The sequence below is a fragment of the Euprymna scolopes genome, chromosome 11, assembly GCF_053919585.1.
Source record: "Euprymna scolopes isolate OS-2025 chromosome 11, ASM5391958v1, whole genome shotgun sequence".
In the NCBI taxonomy this organism is placed as follows: Eukaryota; Metazoa; Mollusca; class Cephalopoda; order Sepiida; family Sepiolidae; genus Euprymna; species Euprymna scolopes.
In genome coordinates, this window is record NC_136492.1 from 79,177,646 (window position 1) to 79,194,715 (window position 17,070).

Sequence of the window (17,070 nt, forward strand, 5' to 3'; positions counted from 1 at the left end):
TTGGGTCGCACCTTAAAGGTAACCCCACTCCTGATGGCTCGGGGTTACATCTTTAAAAATAAAATAAAAATACTTGTCAAATAAAATTCAATAACTTCGTGTCTGGATCCTTCAAGTTTCCAACGGCTTTTAATCTTCTTCAAAACTTTTTAAAGCTTTTGAGAGCCTTTAACTCTCAAACTCCTTGCGAATTAAAAGTTTTTAAACTAGCGAAGACTTATTCATAATGCCAAGTCGTGGCTTGATCGTCTGGTGGTTAGGACCTTAATATGTATGCCAGACGCTCTCTGGTTGCTGAAACTCGTTACTTTTCTACTCGAACACAGAAAAGAAAAAAAAGAAACAAAACAACACCTGAAGATGGAGTATACCTCTGAAATATATTTGTGATAAATTTCAAACAAGTAAAATATTTGTTTATTTTCCTAATATTACGTTGTGATTTGGCTTTCAATCGCACTAGATGCATATTTTATTTTAATCAAATTAAAACGTTTCTATATGAACTCTCATCCTTGACGTTATTCTCGCGTTGCCTACACACAGTTCAAACATTTCAAAATACAACCACTAGATACAACGCGCGGCTCTTTACAAACAGATTTCTTTCTCAAACTTTACAACATGGGAAGGAAGAAGAAAAGGAAAAAGAAAGAAACAAAACAACACACTGAAGATGGAGTATACCTCTGAAATATATTTGTGATAAATTTCAAACAAGTAAAATATTTGTTTATTTTCCTAATATTACGTTGTGATTTGGCTTTCAATCGCACTAGATGCATATTTTATTTTATTTGTTTGTCTATTTTTGTTCATATGTCACATCACTTCAACACTCGGTTTCCTGCATTATTATAAGCAGGGTTCTGGCGTCGGAGTCGGAGGTCTTAGCTGGAGTCGAAGTTTGATTTCTAAAAGTAGGAGTCGGAGTCAGAATTTTTTATATGACGCCGACTCCTTAAGTCCAATGAATTCATTTTTTTACATGGTTTTCCTATTTGGTTTTACCAGTTTTTTTGTTTTTTTTATTACATTTTCTAACCAAACAAGGCACATTACCACTTTGATGTAGGGGGCTACTATCAGGGATCTAAGTTTCAGGGGTACTATCTAGGGAGTTTAGTAGCAAGATGTCTGTTTACATTACACTTGCACTTCTGCATGTCAGTACAGTTGGGGAAGCAGGAACCCGGAAGAGAATTCCAAAGTCTAACAGTTCTGGGGAAGAAGCTATTAGAGTAGAAGGCTTTCTCACATCTGGGAATTTCTACTGTATAGGGGTTGGATTTTGCTGCTTGTCAGGTTTGTCAGGGGTATTTTCATCGGGGGGGGGGGTACAAAAGCTTGTAGTTCGTCAGAGCATCCACCATAAAAATACTTGTAAAACAAGCAGAGGGATGCAATATTTCGTCGATGGGACAGGGGCTGAAGCTTGGATAACAGTTCAGGACCTATCAGGTTGGCGACTCTCTTTTGAACACTGTCCAGGAGTGTGAGACTAGTAGCAGATGCACCAACCGAAATGTGACAGCAGTACTTGATACATGGGCAGATGGTGGCTTTGTAGAGAGACAGGATACTTTCAGGCGTAAGTAACTTTCTAGCATGGTAGAAAGAGCCCACCTTCTTCGGAGCAGCCTTGGCAATGACGGTAATGTATTTATTCCAACTCATGTTCCCTGTGAACGTTAAGCCGAGGAGTTTGAACAAAGGTAATATATCTTTAGCCATAGCAATTGGTGGTTGGTAAGGTTTCATGTAATTATTAAAGAAAATGAGCTTTGTCTTGGCAGCTTTGAACATTACCATCCATTTATGACCCCATTACACCACAGGCTGAAGGTCTTCCTCTAGGGTTTTGACCATTGCCTTAGATATGTGCTCATTAGTTTTCCCCATGTGCCTGCTATAGAGCATGATGTCATCAGTAAATATACCCATGTCAGAGACAATTTTATCAGTTAAGGATCGGTCCCTGAGGTACACCTGCATTTATATCATTGTTTGGACGTACACTCATTGAGGACAACCTGGATTCTTCTCTCATTTAAGAAGGATTTAATTATGTTAAGCATTCGTCCAGTAATACCGTAGATTTTATTTTCATGAGAAGACCATCGTGCCATACCCTGTCAAAAGCTTAGATATATATAGGGCTACTGCTCTCCTCTCCCCTGCCTTATCCAGTGCTTGGTATATACGTTCAGAGATTACAGTTAGAATATCTGCATTAGAACGGGCTTGCCTAAATCCATATTGATGGTCAAACAGAAGTTTAGCAGCTGTAAGGTGGTGGACTAGAGCTTGATTAATTAAAGGGTCAAGTATTTTGGCAAAAAGCGGGAGGAGGTTAATTGGGCAATAATTTAATGGGTCAGTTCGTTCGCCAGTAGTCAGAAAAGCAAGATTTGTTAAGACATTTGTTAAAGAGTTTAGAGAGAACTGGAGCAACCTCAGCGGAGCATTTTTTTTAATAGCACAGCCGGGATGAGATCACGTCCACATGCTTTTGAGGTGTCTAGGCTTTTTCATGATATCATGTACTTGAGAAGGGGTGATTTACAGATCATCTAGTGTGGTTTCTGTCCACAGAGGAAAATCAGGGAGGGAATGGTTTGCTGGGTTCAAGGTAGAGTTTGAGGGAAAATAACGGGCAAACATGTTAGCTTTCTCAGTTGCTGTTGGATAGTGGGGGAATTATTGATTGCCCATTATTTACTATACTATTGTAGATTTTCCAGAAATCATGAGTTCCTAATTTCTGAGCTTCAGTGCGTTTCCTGGTGGTTTCAGTATATTCACTCTTAGCTGTTGCTACTTCTTTCTTACAATTACTTCTAGCTTATATATACTTTGTTTGTACAGGACTTATGCTGGATAAATCTACGGTATGCATGCTGCCTCTGAGCAATGGCAGCTGCGCAAGTAGAAGTAAACCATTAGAGAGGGTGGGGTTTACTACAGAACTTCCATGTAGGAACATATGCTTCAATTGCTGCTTTGAACCATTCAGTAGTCTCATTTGCACACTATTCTGCAGGAAGAGAAAAGATATTTCCCCTTGGCGTCTCTGCTGCGATACCTAATGGCATCCCAGTCAGCTTTATTTTAGTACATGGTCGTTTTGAGCAATGGCTCTTCAACTTGGGGTGGAGAGTTTAGAGCGATTCTATCATTATCACAACATGATCAGCATTCCTAAGTGGGCAATCAGCATTTGTTACACAATCCTCAGGATCTCTTGTCAGAAATAGATCCAGAAATGAGGCTTGCTGTTCCTGGCGATCTGGAAGACGAGTCGGGAATGTTACTGTCTGTGTCAAGGAATGTGATATATCGAAGTCATGGATGATGCTACTAGCTGTGTCAGTGTAGTTAGAGAAGCCAAGCAAATTTCTGTGGTGGGCGTTAAGTCACTAAATACATGTATTTGAGCGCTAGTGTCAAGGGAAAGTGCTACATCTATGCTGTCAGAGACATGATTGATTATAGTACGGTTCTCGGTTGATGGAGAGCAATAAATGAAATACAACAAAGTAGAAGATAACCAGACATGTTAAAGATGCTAGAGGAGATGGAAGAGTCAAAGTTAGTTTCACTTAGTGCTAAGATATCCGGGGATTTTGTTAGGAGAAATGATTCTATATCATCTAAGTCCTCGGATATGTGTAAATGCAAGTCTCAAGGGAGGAGACGTGAGTGTATGTCTGGTTTGAACATTTTCTTTGGATTGACCTATCATTTCATTCTATTTAGTAGTTTCAGATCTAGATTGAGGTGCTAGGCAAAACGGATGTGCATAGCCACCATCATGCAACACGAGTAGACCATCAGCCGGCTCCACATCCACAGGAATGTGGCCTCGGGAATGCCCACCAGAGATGAGTGCAGGGTGCCTTTCCATGCGCGACATGGCACTACAAATATCCCGATATTACACAATTGATGACAGAACAGCCACTCTAAGCGCTATCAAAGAGTTAGGGCTCCTGTACTGTCAGTTGGAAACAGCAACCAGCAACTGTCAAACCGGTACCCTGTCCGACAGGAGTGACCCAATCCAGTTATGTTAGCATATATGGTAAATAAGCACCCCCAAGATGCCCAGTTATAGGAGAAGGAAATAAGGAAAATGTGGGAGATGGCATTCATTGCTCTAGTCGGGAAACAAAGCTAAGCACTGGGCATCTCTAATGAGTTCTGGCCACACTTTTGCTCCTGGCTAATAGGCAAAGAAGGAATATGGAAGCCGGGCGATAGGCTCTGCCTATCTACTCAAGCAGTTTAGATTTGCAGATGACCGGTGATTTGATCAATTCACCAGCTCTAGGGAGGTTGTCGTCCAGGAATGAGGAGGCCTCCTTCCCCTGTTTGGTGCCAAGGTGTATGAGGTTAATGGCACAAGTTTACAAATCTGAGTTTTCCTCATGCTAGATGGATGACCTAACCAGATCTACTGGTCCATCAGCACTGAGAGGGTTTTCCCTGCACCTGGTTTCAAAGCCAGGTATTTCTATGCTCTCGCATGGATAGTTAAGATCGATGGAGTTAGTATCAAAGAATTAGTGTCAGCTTTGAAGTTACACTCTTCAGAATAGGATTAAGATTGGTTACACTTTTAAAGGAGGTATGTATGAGTATGGGGTGTAGATTAAAGGTGAATATCTACTAGGGTTAAGAAAAGATTAAATATGGTTTGTGGATTAGTGACTAATTGGAAAATTATAGTATAAGAGTTAGGGTACGTTTGGAAATGTGCTTTAGGTGTTAGTTTCAAGTTAAGATAATCATCAGTACTTTATCCCATCTAATGAAAGAAAGATATAATTGCTAGTTAATATAGATCACTTATAATCTGGGCACAAACTGTGGCTATTAGTTATCTATTTTATAGATATTCTATAGAGTATAAATATAGGTTAAGTTAATCCATCCCTTAGCAATAGAAATCTATAGATATTTAGTATTTATCAAGTTTGAAAAGGTCAGCCTACTAAAGTTTAGAACCGGAAGATAACCTCTCCTCCCAAGGTACGTGCAAAGTATGTGATTTTATATCAGCTTGGGAAGAAGAGCAATTGTTTTTTTGTCCAGTTGAAACAAGAGAGATGATATAACTTACAAAAATACAGCATTAATATACAATATAAATATACAGGGATTTTCGGAGGATTTAAGAGTATAAGGATTTTTAATGTTTATCATGCAAAACAGGCAGGAAGGAGTCTTGGAGGCAAAGCATTATCCCTTTAAAGCAGACATTTAGAAATAACATTTGTGCCAGTTATTTTAGTAACATACATCAGTATCAATATACACGTGGCCAGTATAGGCCTTACATTTAAACATTACACTTAGTCATAGAATGAGAAATTATGATTTCCAAAAAGAGGGAAGCAGTATAAGTAAATAAGAACAGGAAAACAGGTTTGGTGAATAAGCAATAACTTAATTGCTTCCTAAGAAGTGGTTTGCACAATTTAGCAGCTTTTATATGGTTTTACTTTTATTTTTGAGATAGCTCATATTTTGTACTGTACTGTTATGCTTCCACTTCGGTGTGTCAGATCACTACAAATCCTGTCTAGACAGCTGTTTTGGTTGTGATGTCATACAAGATCAATGAAAGTTCTGTCTTTGAGTGGGATCACTGTGGATTACATTGGATAACAATCTGATTGTAATCTGAAAGTTATCCAGTTACTGAATCAAATGGAATTTGGCAATTGGATTAGTCCAGGATCTATCCAAAATTACAATCTTATCTCCCCACCCAAAAAAATGACGGGCATAAATCAATAAGAAGTAACTCATGGCACTATAGCCCTTTATAGCTTTTTCCTTTTTTTTTTTTTTTACATAGGAGTCACCACTTAATCAAGGCCCAAAGGTCACTCGAGGATAATAATGAGTGTACAGAGGTCAGTGGCACAATATCCTAGTAATCGTTAGTAGTGGAAATTCGGTAAATTGTATTACTTAAGAAGATGGCTTATCAAGAATTTTTTTATATTGGACTTGAATATGATTAAATTGTAGTCAGCTGGAAAGCAGGAAAATGGAAGAGAGTTTCACAGGCATGTAGTTCTAAGAAAGAAGCTTTATTCATGGAATCTACGTTTAGGGTTAGGCACAGAAAAAAAGTGGGGGAAATTATTGATAGTGGTTCAGCTAGATGAGTGTTTTTCATGAAAGTTTGGCGCGAAGGGACCATAGATTGGAGCTCAGACAGGCACCTGCCATGAAAATAGTGATAGAGTAAAAACAGGCTCGTAACGTTTCTTCTGTGGGAAAGGGGTTGCAGGGAAGAGAAAAGGGCACTCCCACCAGGTTACGAAGTCTATTTTGAACTTTGTCGAAGCATGATAAGTGTTTTCCAGCAGCTCCTGCCCAGATGTGGCAACAGTACTCCATCTGTGGATGTACCTGACTCTTACTTAGGTAGAGAATTGCATCAGCAGTGAGAGATCTACTGGAGCGCTAGAAGGATCCCACCATTTTTCCAGCCCAGAAGCTTGTCAAAACATGGAGCCTCCCAAAGACAAGGGCCATTCATTTCAATTGATGCCAGATAGGAGATCAGAGCATTGATTATAAAGATAGAAGCTTGGTTTTAGATGCATGAAATTTAAGCAGCCACTTCTTTCTCCATTGTACCACATGCTTCAGATCAGAGAGGAGAGAATCACAGAGAACTTGGTCATTTACGGCCTTTGATCTGTTCACATAGATGATAATGTCATCAGCATAAATGTCTACAAATGATCTTTGGATGTGATTTGGAAGATCATTGATGTAGATCAGTAAGAGAGTTGAGGAACTCTGGCATTAATACTGTGAGCTTCTGATTTCTGCCCATCAACCACTACTCTTATGAACCTATCAGAGAGAAATGATTTAATGATTGAGAAAACATTTCCAGCTATACCGTAGCTGGAGATCTTGTGAAGTAGTCCTTTATGCCATACCCTATCAAAGGTCTTTGATATGTTGAGCAATTGCCCTAGAAAGGAAGCCTCTGTTGAGAGATTCGCTAATTCTATGATATATAAACATTACCACATCTGCTGTAGATCTAGCAGAATGGAAACCATATTGCATGTTACTAAGAAGGTTATTTTTGCTGAGATAGTTAACTACTTCTCCATTTAACACGGATTCCAGCAACTTACTCATGACGCACAGGAGACTTATTGGTCTGTACTTTGAAGACGACGACCGATCACCTGAATTTATAAATACAGGGCACACTGATGAGGTTTTCCAGGGTGTTGGGAAGCAATTCTTTAAGACAATGCTTAAACAGCTTTGGAAGTATGGGAACTAGTTCTGATTGGAGCTTTTCCAGCACTATAACTGAAATGCCATCAGGATCAGTTACTTTATTGGAATTAAGGTTTTTGATTATCTTGGCAACATCACGCACAGATGTTTGTATGTCACATAGTGTGTTTTCTGATGAAAGAGGAAATACGAGGGGTTGACGACCTTAGTCGCATAGGGTATAATCAGTTGCAAAGTTCTTGGCCAAGAGTTTGGCTTTGTCTGATACTGACGAGATTACCTCAGGTCCATTTATGATGGTTTGGATAGAGCACATGATTCTGTTCAAGATCCTGTTTGCTATTTGCCAAAATTGGTAACCAAGCCGCTGCTTAGCTACTTTGGACTTAACGGACTGAGCATACAACTCTCTCGCATTCTTTATTACTCATTTACAGTGATTGCTGTCAGTCCTAGAATCGGCTTTAGTCTCAGTACAGCTTCATGTTTTTCCTTTGATCCTCTTTCCAGAAAGGCAATATTATCTTTAAAATTTCTTCTCTATATAATGTGTCTTTACTCCCCTCTTTTGGCTTCAAAATGCCATAGCCTAAGGAAGTTTCCCAATCTCAAAATATTGTAGTCCCTTTTGAACTGAAAGCATAATAAAATGTAATTGTAATTTTTTTTATCCCTTTGTTATTTTAACTTATTCTATAAACCTAGTTTGTGTTTTTAGATGTATTTATAGTGTATTTTAAACCACATTTCCAAACTCCCATTCTTATCTGAATTCATTTTAACTGACAAGTCTACTCCCCATGTTATACAATAAAATATGATGAAATTTTGTAAGATGGACTTGCATTTAAAAGAAGCTTTAAATCTATTTAAAATTTTAACCATCCCTTAATCTGCCTTTAAAATAGATATTACTAAAAAATTTATTTATTTTATTGTATTTTATTCCATTTCTATATTCTGTGCTATCAACCCATTTGAAACTATTTTCCCAGATTTTTCTCGCATGTTATTTGTTTGTATTAGTTATGGTATGCAATATATGTATATACACAATAGAAAAAGTGGAAATACACATCTCTTTTCTAGTATTCATCCTCTTTGGTAAATGAGTTTGTATGTTTTGAATTATTAATACAGAAATCGAAAATTATACTGTTTCAATTAAATAAAAGATGGAAGTATTTAAATCAAAGCACACATTCGGCTCCTAAGGCAGATCCTCATTCCCTTCCTCTTACTGCTCAAATAAACGCTAATATGTGCACCCCAATTCATTCCACGTGGAGACACTGGTCTTTTATCTAGACCAACATGGGTCACTCGAAGAACACCAAGTTAAGTGCATCTATATATCTGTGTTGTGTGGAACCTCTTTATGTAGATCTAGTCTCACCATTTCTTTTGTTTTCTTTGTTTTATATTTTCTTACATATTCAAATAATTATTAATATCCTATTCATTTATTTTCAAACAAATTAGTTGCTAGAGCAGATTAGTTTTCTCACAGTACTTGAAAGATAAAATTTCTTGTAAATGTTAGAGGGGAATCTATCTCCAATCCTGCTCTTATTTATGAACAATAAAGAAAAACTTTTAAGTAAGATACTCAATATCTTCTTCCATGCGGGGACACAGAAATACCTGGTGTAAAAACCAGCTGCACAGTTTACCCTCCTGGTGTGATGGACCTGTAGATCTTGTCAGATCATCCATCTAAGAGAAAGGAAACTCTGATAACAAAACTGAGAGAGGGAGGCCTCCTCAGTCATGGTTGACAACCTTCTTGGAGCTGGTGGCTCAAACAAATTCCTGGCTAGCAAACGTAACTTGCTTAAGGAGTAGATAGGCTCTTCCTATCGCCGGCTTTCACACTTCTTTGCTTTAGGCAGGCCAGAGGTACAATACCAGGGACTCACCGGAGTCATCCTGTGATTGGCCTTATTTCCTGACTAGGACATTGAACTCCGTTTCCCTATTTTAAATTTCTCTCTTTTTCTCAGAAACTGAGAAAATTTGCTTGCATGCCACTTGTGCTCACTAGACTTGTTTGGGCCAGTCTTGTCTGAGAGGTTGAGAGTAACTGATTGACAGTTTGTCTTGCTGCTGTTTCCGACTGACAGTACAGGTGCTCTATCATCAGCTGTATAATATCAGAATAGTTGTAGTGCCATGTCGCGCATGTAAAGGGACCCTGCTGCTATATCTGGTTGGCTTTCATGAGACCACACATTCTAGACTGGACTCAGCTAATGGACCACTGCGTGTGTATACTTGGCGTCAAAACAAGCCCACTTTGCTCAGCACTCTTCCCTAACCTAATATTAAACATAATTAGATGATAACCCAAACAAATATCACGAAAAAAACAGACAACCATCCACACAAAACCAATTCGCCTCCGCCCTTGAGGCTCTCTTTCACAAATATCCATGGACTTAGAGGTAATATAGATGATGTAGAGTCTTACCTTTTAGTAAACTCCCCGGATATCTTAGCATTAAGTGAAACAAACTTGCACTCTTCAATCCCCTCCAAGTACTTTAACATTACAGGATTCCTCCCTCTTTGCCGGTAGAACTTGGATAGATGTATGCATGCGCTTAGTCAATATTCGTAGCACCCTCCCTTAAACTAGAGAGATAAATCTTGAATCGGATGGCCAGGCTTTTAAGTGTTTTCAATTAACATTTCATCACTGCATTAGTTACTTATATTTTCTCTGCTGTTTTTCCTCAAGTCAGGATTGTACCCTAATCGATCATGTCTCTGATGGTATAGATGCAGCACTCTCCTTGGATAGTAATGCCCAAATACATGCGTTTGGTAACTTTAATGTCCATCATAAAAATTGGTTTGGTTTCTCAGGTTACACAGATGCAGCTGGACGCTCCACTAATACTTTCTCTATAGCCCATTCCCTCACATGGACAGTAATGTTTCCAACTGGCCTACCAGATCGTGAACCTCAACAGGCTTCACTTCTGGACCTATTTCTCATCACAGTACCTGAGGATTGTGTGACTAATGCCCACAATCCACTTGGAAACGCAGACCACCTAGTGGTATCAGTTGACATCACATTTAAATTCCAACCTCAAGGTGAGGAATCATTGCTCAAACCAACAAGGTACTACAACAGGGCTGACTGGGAAGCCATTAGAGAACACATCCGAGATGCCCCATGGACTGATATCTTCTCTTTTCCTGCTGAACTGTGTGCCAATGAGGCAACTGAATGGTGCAAAGCGGGAATTGAAGCACATGTTGCCACACGGAAGTATTATAGAAAGCCCCACTCACCCCCATGGTTCACTACAGATTGTGCAGCTGCTATGGCACAAAGACAGCATGCATTCGGTCAGTTTGTAAGTCATAAGTCAAATACAAATAGGCAAAATTCATAGATGCTAGAAGTCATTGTAAAAGAGAAATAGCGACAGCCAAAGGAAAGTATGCTTAAATAATCAGAGAACGCATAGAATCGCCAAAGATAAGAACTTGTGATTTCTGAAAAATCTATAATAGTGTAGTGAATAAAGGACAATCAGTAATTCCTCCACTGACAACAATCAGAAGGTTGCATGCACGGTAACGGAGAAGGCAGAACTGCTATCCTGGCGATTGCCTCTAACTCCACCTTAGACCCAACAGACAACTCCCTCCCAAATTTCTCTATGCGGACTAAAGCCACATTAGATGATATAAAAATCACCCCTTCTCATGTCTGCGATATCATAAAAAACTTAGACACCTTAAAAGCATGTGGGCCTGATCTCATCTCTGCTATACTAATTAAGAAATGTTTAACTGAGCTAGCCCCATACTTTCCATGTTCTACAATAAATGCCTTGCTGAATCTTACTTTCCTAAGATGGCTTCTATGGTACCAGTGTACAGGAATTCTGATGAAAGAACAGCCCCTCTCAATTATCGCCCCATTAATCTCTTCCCCCTCTTCACTAAAATCTTTGAGACCTTAATTAATCAAACACTAGTTCACCACCTCGCAAAAGCAAATCTTCTCTCTGACAAACAGTATGGATTCAGGCAGTGTCGTTCTACTGCATGTATTTTAACATTTATCTGTGAATGCATTTACCATGTACTGGATAAAGCGTGTGGAGCCACAGCTGGAGCCTTTGATACATCCAAGGCCTTTGACAAAGTCTGGCACAATGGGCTGCTAACGAAAATTTAATCGTACGTTATAACTGGATGTATACTAAATATAATTAGATCCATCTTAGACAATAGAAGCATACAGGTCGTCATTGCTGGACATACATCCAAGCAGCATAACATTAATGCGGAAGTGTCTCAGGGGGCAATCCTTGGACCATTATTATTCCTGATATTCAAAAACGACCTCCTTGATAATATTGTGTATGAGATGGGTATATTTGCTGATGATACAATGCTCTATAACATGCCTTAGGGAAGAACAGATGTACATAAATCTAAGACAATGGCAAAATCATTAAAAAATGACCTCCAGACCATAGTTGAATGGGGATGCAAATGGATGGTAACATTTAATGCTAGAAAAACTAAGCTGCTCTCCTTTAACAATTACAAGGCACCTTTCAAACCGCCTATATCGATGAAAAATAAGACCCTACCTGAGAATTATACCTTCAAACTCCTTTTTTGGGACTATTTTACCATATTTTACTTTGTGGGCAATATGAACTGGAGCAAATACATAGAGGACATTGCAAAGACTGCTGCAAAGATGGTGGGTTCCCTCTATCGAGCTAGAAGACTACTTACACCTGACAGTATCCCGTACCTCTACAAGGCCAGCATTCGCTCATGCATGGAGTATTGTTGCCACATCTGGGCTGGTGCATCTACCACTAGCCTCTCCATCTTGGATAGGTTCCAAAAAAGATTTGTCAATCTAATCTGTCCCACTTTATCAACTAAGCTCCAGCTCTTGTCTTATCGTCATAATGTTGCATCTCTGTGCCTGTTTTAATGGAATGTGTTCTGATGAACTCGTTGCACTTGTACCCTGTACATATCCCTGACAAACCCGTTTAGCAATAAGATTCTCTTTCACTGTTGAGGTCCCTAGATGCCAAAAAGCTTTCTATTCTAATAGTCTCTTCCCTTGAACAGCTAGACTTTGGAATTTCCTTCCTGCTACCTGCTTTCTTGGTCATACTGATATGTAGAAGTTTAAATGTAACATAAATTGACATCTTGCTAATCATTCCTAGACATGATCCCAAAAAGTAGCCTTTTTCGTCCAAGTGGTGATATGCCGTGTTAGGAGTTAACGTGAGTAAAATAAATAAAGCTGGTTGAGTGTATATGTGAGTATATTTATCATACAAGTGAATGTTAAACGTTAAAAATGATATAGATGAAAAGTAATTATAAAATGCATGCTGAATAGGTGTGGGAGGCTGGTATATGGATCTGCAGAATAGATTTCTACATAGGCGTCAAGGAGTCCGGAGTCAGTCTAAGATATCAAAGGAGTCGGAGTCGACATTCTAGGAATTCAAGGAGTCGGAGTCGGACTTTCACCATCCGACTCCGCAACCCTCGTTATAAGCCTTCTTATATTCTTACATATTTATTTACCAGCAATGCTTTAAGCAAACTAACTTTTCCTTTTAATTGTAATCTGTTAATTGTATAAACTTAGCAAAATAAAATGAGTTTACTAAACATGCAGAGAAGCTTGCATGAAGTAAAAGTTATTGACTTTTTAAAATGTTTTCAAGTTTAAGCCCATTTTCAGATTTAAAAAAAAACAATTTTGAAAAAGAGGTATTTGTGTCTTTTTTTCTATGATAAATTAATCCCCCAGAATGAAACTGATGCAACAAACTTGGAATCATTTTTGTGTTATTAATCTCCAAGGCTGTTTTTTCCTTTTTTAATCCTATACTTAATTCCCATGGGGATGAACTTCCAAACACAGCAACTCTATAGTTTACACGTGTAAAAAAAAAAAAACAAGAAAAAAACGACAAGAAAACAAACTATTAAACTCAACATGTTTTAGAATTCTAAAATATCAGCAAATGTCATTGCAAAGAATACTCTATAATTTTGGTTATGATTGCATTGCATTTCATCACTGCACCTGGAATGATTGTATATGCACTGACTGTAGATGGAAGCCCTTCGTTTTTATCCTTCAACCTGTTATAGTATTGACTTTTGAAGACCCAAGAAGATGGAAGCAATAGAATTTTAGTTTGAAAAATTAAAATATAGGTAAATAGTGAAAATGACATAAAAATTAGAAAATTATTTAATTCTTGGTAAATTACAATTTGTTTTGTCAGTTTTATTTATTTATTTTTTCTGTTTTGAAATTTTTTTCATTATACTGCATAATATACATTAGAATCATAAATTTATTGATCAACTTTTGTGTAGAACTTAATCTTTTGGTTACAGGGGATATGAACTGGAATAGATACATTGAGAGCATTGCCAAAGCTGCTGCAAGGAAGGTAGGCTCCCTCTACCGTGCTAGAAAATTACTTACGCCTGAAAGTATCCTGTACCTCTATAAGGCCACCATTCGGCCATGTATGGAGTACTGTTGTCACATCTGGGCTGATGTATCTGCTGCTTGTCTCTTGCTCCTGGACAGGGTTCAAAAGAGAGTCGCCAACCTGATAGGTCCTGAACTGTCATCTAGGCTTCAGCCTCTGTCCCATCGACGAGATATTACATCCCTCTGCCTCTTCTACAAATACTTTAATGGTGAATGCCCTGACAAACTGCAAACACTTGTACCTCCTTGATGTAACTACCCCCCCCGACAAACCCGACAAGCTACTAAGTCTCATCCTTTACAGTAGAGATCCCTAGGTGCAAGAAAGCCTTTTACTCCAATAGTTTCTTCCCAGAACTGCAGGTCTTTGGAACTCCCTTCCAGGATTCTGCTTTCCCAACTTTACTGATATGCAGAAGTTCAAGTGTAATGTGAACAAACATCTTTCTACTCATCTCCCTTCATAATGCCCCTGCAACTTATGTCCCCGATAGTAGCCCCCTGCTTCAAAGTGGCACTGTGCCTTGTTTGGGGTGAAAATTGAATAAAAATAGATAAAAAATTGAAATTAAAAAAAAAAAAAAAATATTTATGGAAATCATTTTGGACACAAAAAAAAAAATCAGATTTATTTTCAACCATGTTTTATAATTCATTATTTTTAATGCCAACCTTGAATCCATTTTTATGACCATATCTGATTTTTATTTATTCAGTATTTCAAAATGGTTGAAAAAGATCGTCCTGGTAAAATATTTGTTGGTGGCCTCAGTCCAGATGTTGATGAAAAACTGCTGGAAAATCTCTTTGGCAAATATGGAAAAATAATCGAAAGTAAGAAATTTCTGTTTTCTTTAGGAGTTGAGGAGGGGAGTCTTTGTAATTAAAAAGAATTTGTTTAATCTATTTTATTGAAATTCGATTTCTCTTGCATATGTAAATATGTTTACCTCTATAATCATCTATACATTTTTGAATTGAAGTGACGAGGAGTGTCTTGTATTTGAAATCATTTTAACATATGAAAAACACTTTAAGAATACCAATAACTAAATAAGCTAAATATATTAATTGCTAAAACAGAAAGATTTCAGATCCTAGAATTGAATAAATTTATGAAATAAGGTTAAAAAATATATATGAAACTGCCTTGATAAAAATTTTCAATGGAGAAATGAAATATTTCCATTAAAATGCATAAAGCTACCTTCTTTTTTAATAGGCATTTATAAATAGAAACAAAATATATTAAAGTTCTAAAATTACTTTTAAATTTACAAATCTGAAATATCTCCATTGAAATCATTACATCATTAAATGAAGATTAAAAATTTGATTGCCTAAATGGAAATATAAAAAGATATATTTTTTTATATTGGAGAAATGCAACTAGAGGCCATGGCAAAGAAATGTCGGAGGACAAACAGATATACATGAAGTGCCAATAGAAATGAAAACGGTATAAAAAGCTGCCACTAATAAAAATCCACCAAACTCTTATAATGTGTGGTGGCCTATTTCTGAATGAACGATTTAACAGTCTAATGTGATTGTTGCAATAAGGTTTGGGCAAGATAGAAAATGATTTCTGCAAATGCATATGACAATATGAGCGAAGGCTGAGAAATATAATTGCATTCATTTATGCTATTTGAGTCAGATCATTAATGGAAATTACCATGGACCGGATCTCCCTCCTTCCTTCTCCTCCAGTTATTAATCACTGTTATAGTGGACTCATCTCTTAATATGAAATGGAAAATCATGAGAGCTAAGTCATCTGTACATATCTTGTGTCTAAGTTAATGGTGGTTATTTCTTCATTCCAATATGTGATAAGCATATAAGAAAACTTTTAAAGAATACTGATGAAAAACTGTAAGATCTATTAATAATGACATATCTTTTCTCTTTGATGACTACCAGAGAATTAAAGAAAAAACCCTCAACAAGTACTTTTGTCATTCGTTTGATTCGTAATGCAGTAGTAACTAAATATTCTAAAACCTTTGCAACTATATTATAATTTATCAAAGTTTTTTTTTTTGGTGCTTATTTAGAATTAAACCTATTTAAAAAAAAAAAAAAATACAGAAAAATCTTTGCAATGTACATACCTGTCACAGAACCAAGTCATATTCTAAAAATCATTTTTTTTTTAGGATTTTTTAGTGATTTTAATAGAAAATTTTAGCCATTACAAGATTGATTTTAATCTCTATAGTTCGAATTGCATTGTCTTCATCTTATTAAACAGTGTATGAAAACAATGTCTCTCTCACTTAGCTGTAAAACCTGATTTCCATTGTTAAAAAAATTGATCAATTTACGTGATTTTTGGAATATGACATCTTTGTTCTGTAACAGGTATGTACATAAGTTTTTAAAAAGATTTTTCTGTATTTTTGTTTTGACCATAGATTTAATTCTAAATAAGCACAATTTTTTATGCACAAAAGTTTAGACAAATTGGTAATACTATTAAACGAAATGTTGACTGCATTTGAGATCCATTGCTAATTTTAATTATAATTTTATATATTTCCTCATTTCAATCAATTTTATTTTTCAGTTCTGATAATCCGTGACAAAAAAAGTAATGTGCCAAGAGGTTATGCATTTGTGACCTTTGAAAATCCATTGGATGCAGAAGATGCAGTCAAAGGAATTGATGGAATGGTAAGGCCAAGCTTCAAATATTTTAAAGTTTTACATTGAACCCATATGCCTGGATGATATGGAGAAGAAATTGATTATGATTTTTATTTGGATATTTTATATTTTATAAAGTAATTCATTGGCAAAGACTATCTTTAAAACAAAAAGTAGATATAAAAAATTTTTTGTCAGTGATTTAGGCCAATTATTGGTTCATGTTTTGAAAAATCAAAAATTCTATTGATTTCATCAGTTTTGGTCCTTTATTTTTTTTTTTTATAAGTCACAAATAAAGGCAGCATATTCTCTCACTAATTCAAATGTATTTTAGTGTCACCCAAAACACTAGATAACAATTTAATAAGAGGAAGTTTTTTTTTTTTTTTCATATGCACTATTTGGGAAAGCATATTTCAAGAGTGTTCATTGGCTAACATTTTTCATTTAACTTGAATAATGACATATTCATCATGGTTGTAAAACGGATAAGTTTTTATTTGTAGCATTAAAAGTTTTCTTCCCAATAATTTATACTAAAAAGAAATCGTAATTGTTTTTAGTTAAACCCTATTTCAATAATAAAATAATTACATGAAAAA

General features: G+C 36.7%; 1 protein-coding gene across 4 annotated transcripts in view; it reads left to right on the forward strand.

The window, feature by feature from the left end:
• Nucleotides 1-17,070, forward strand: part of LOC145287937 (RNA binding motif protein, X-linked-like-1) — a 56,267-nt gene that overhangs the window by 14,790 nt on the left and 24,407 nt on the right. For all 4 annotated transcript variants that reach the window (XR_013869230.1, XR_013869231.1, XM_080135891.1 and 1 more), the window contains exons 2-3: nt 14,530-14,647; nt 16,386-16,492. Coding sequence is in view for 2 of the 4 variants with exons in the window: in XM_080135891.1 (XP_079992017.1) it covers nt 14,539-14,647; nt 16,386-16,492 (216 nt within the window). In the remaining 2 variants the exon portion in view is untranslated. The remainder of the gene's footprint in view (nt 1-14,529; nt 14,648-16,385; nt 16,493-17,070) is intronic.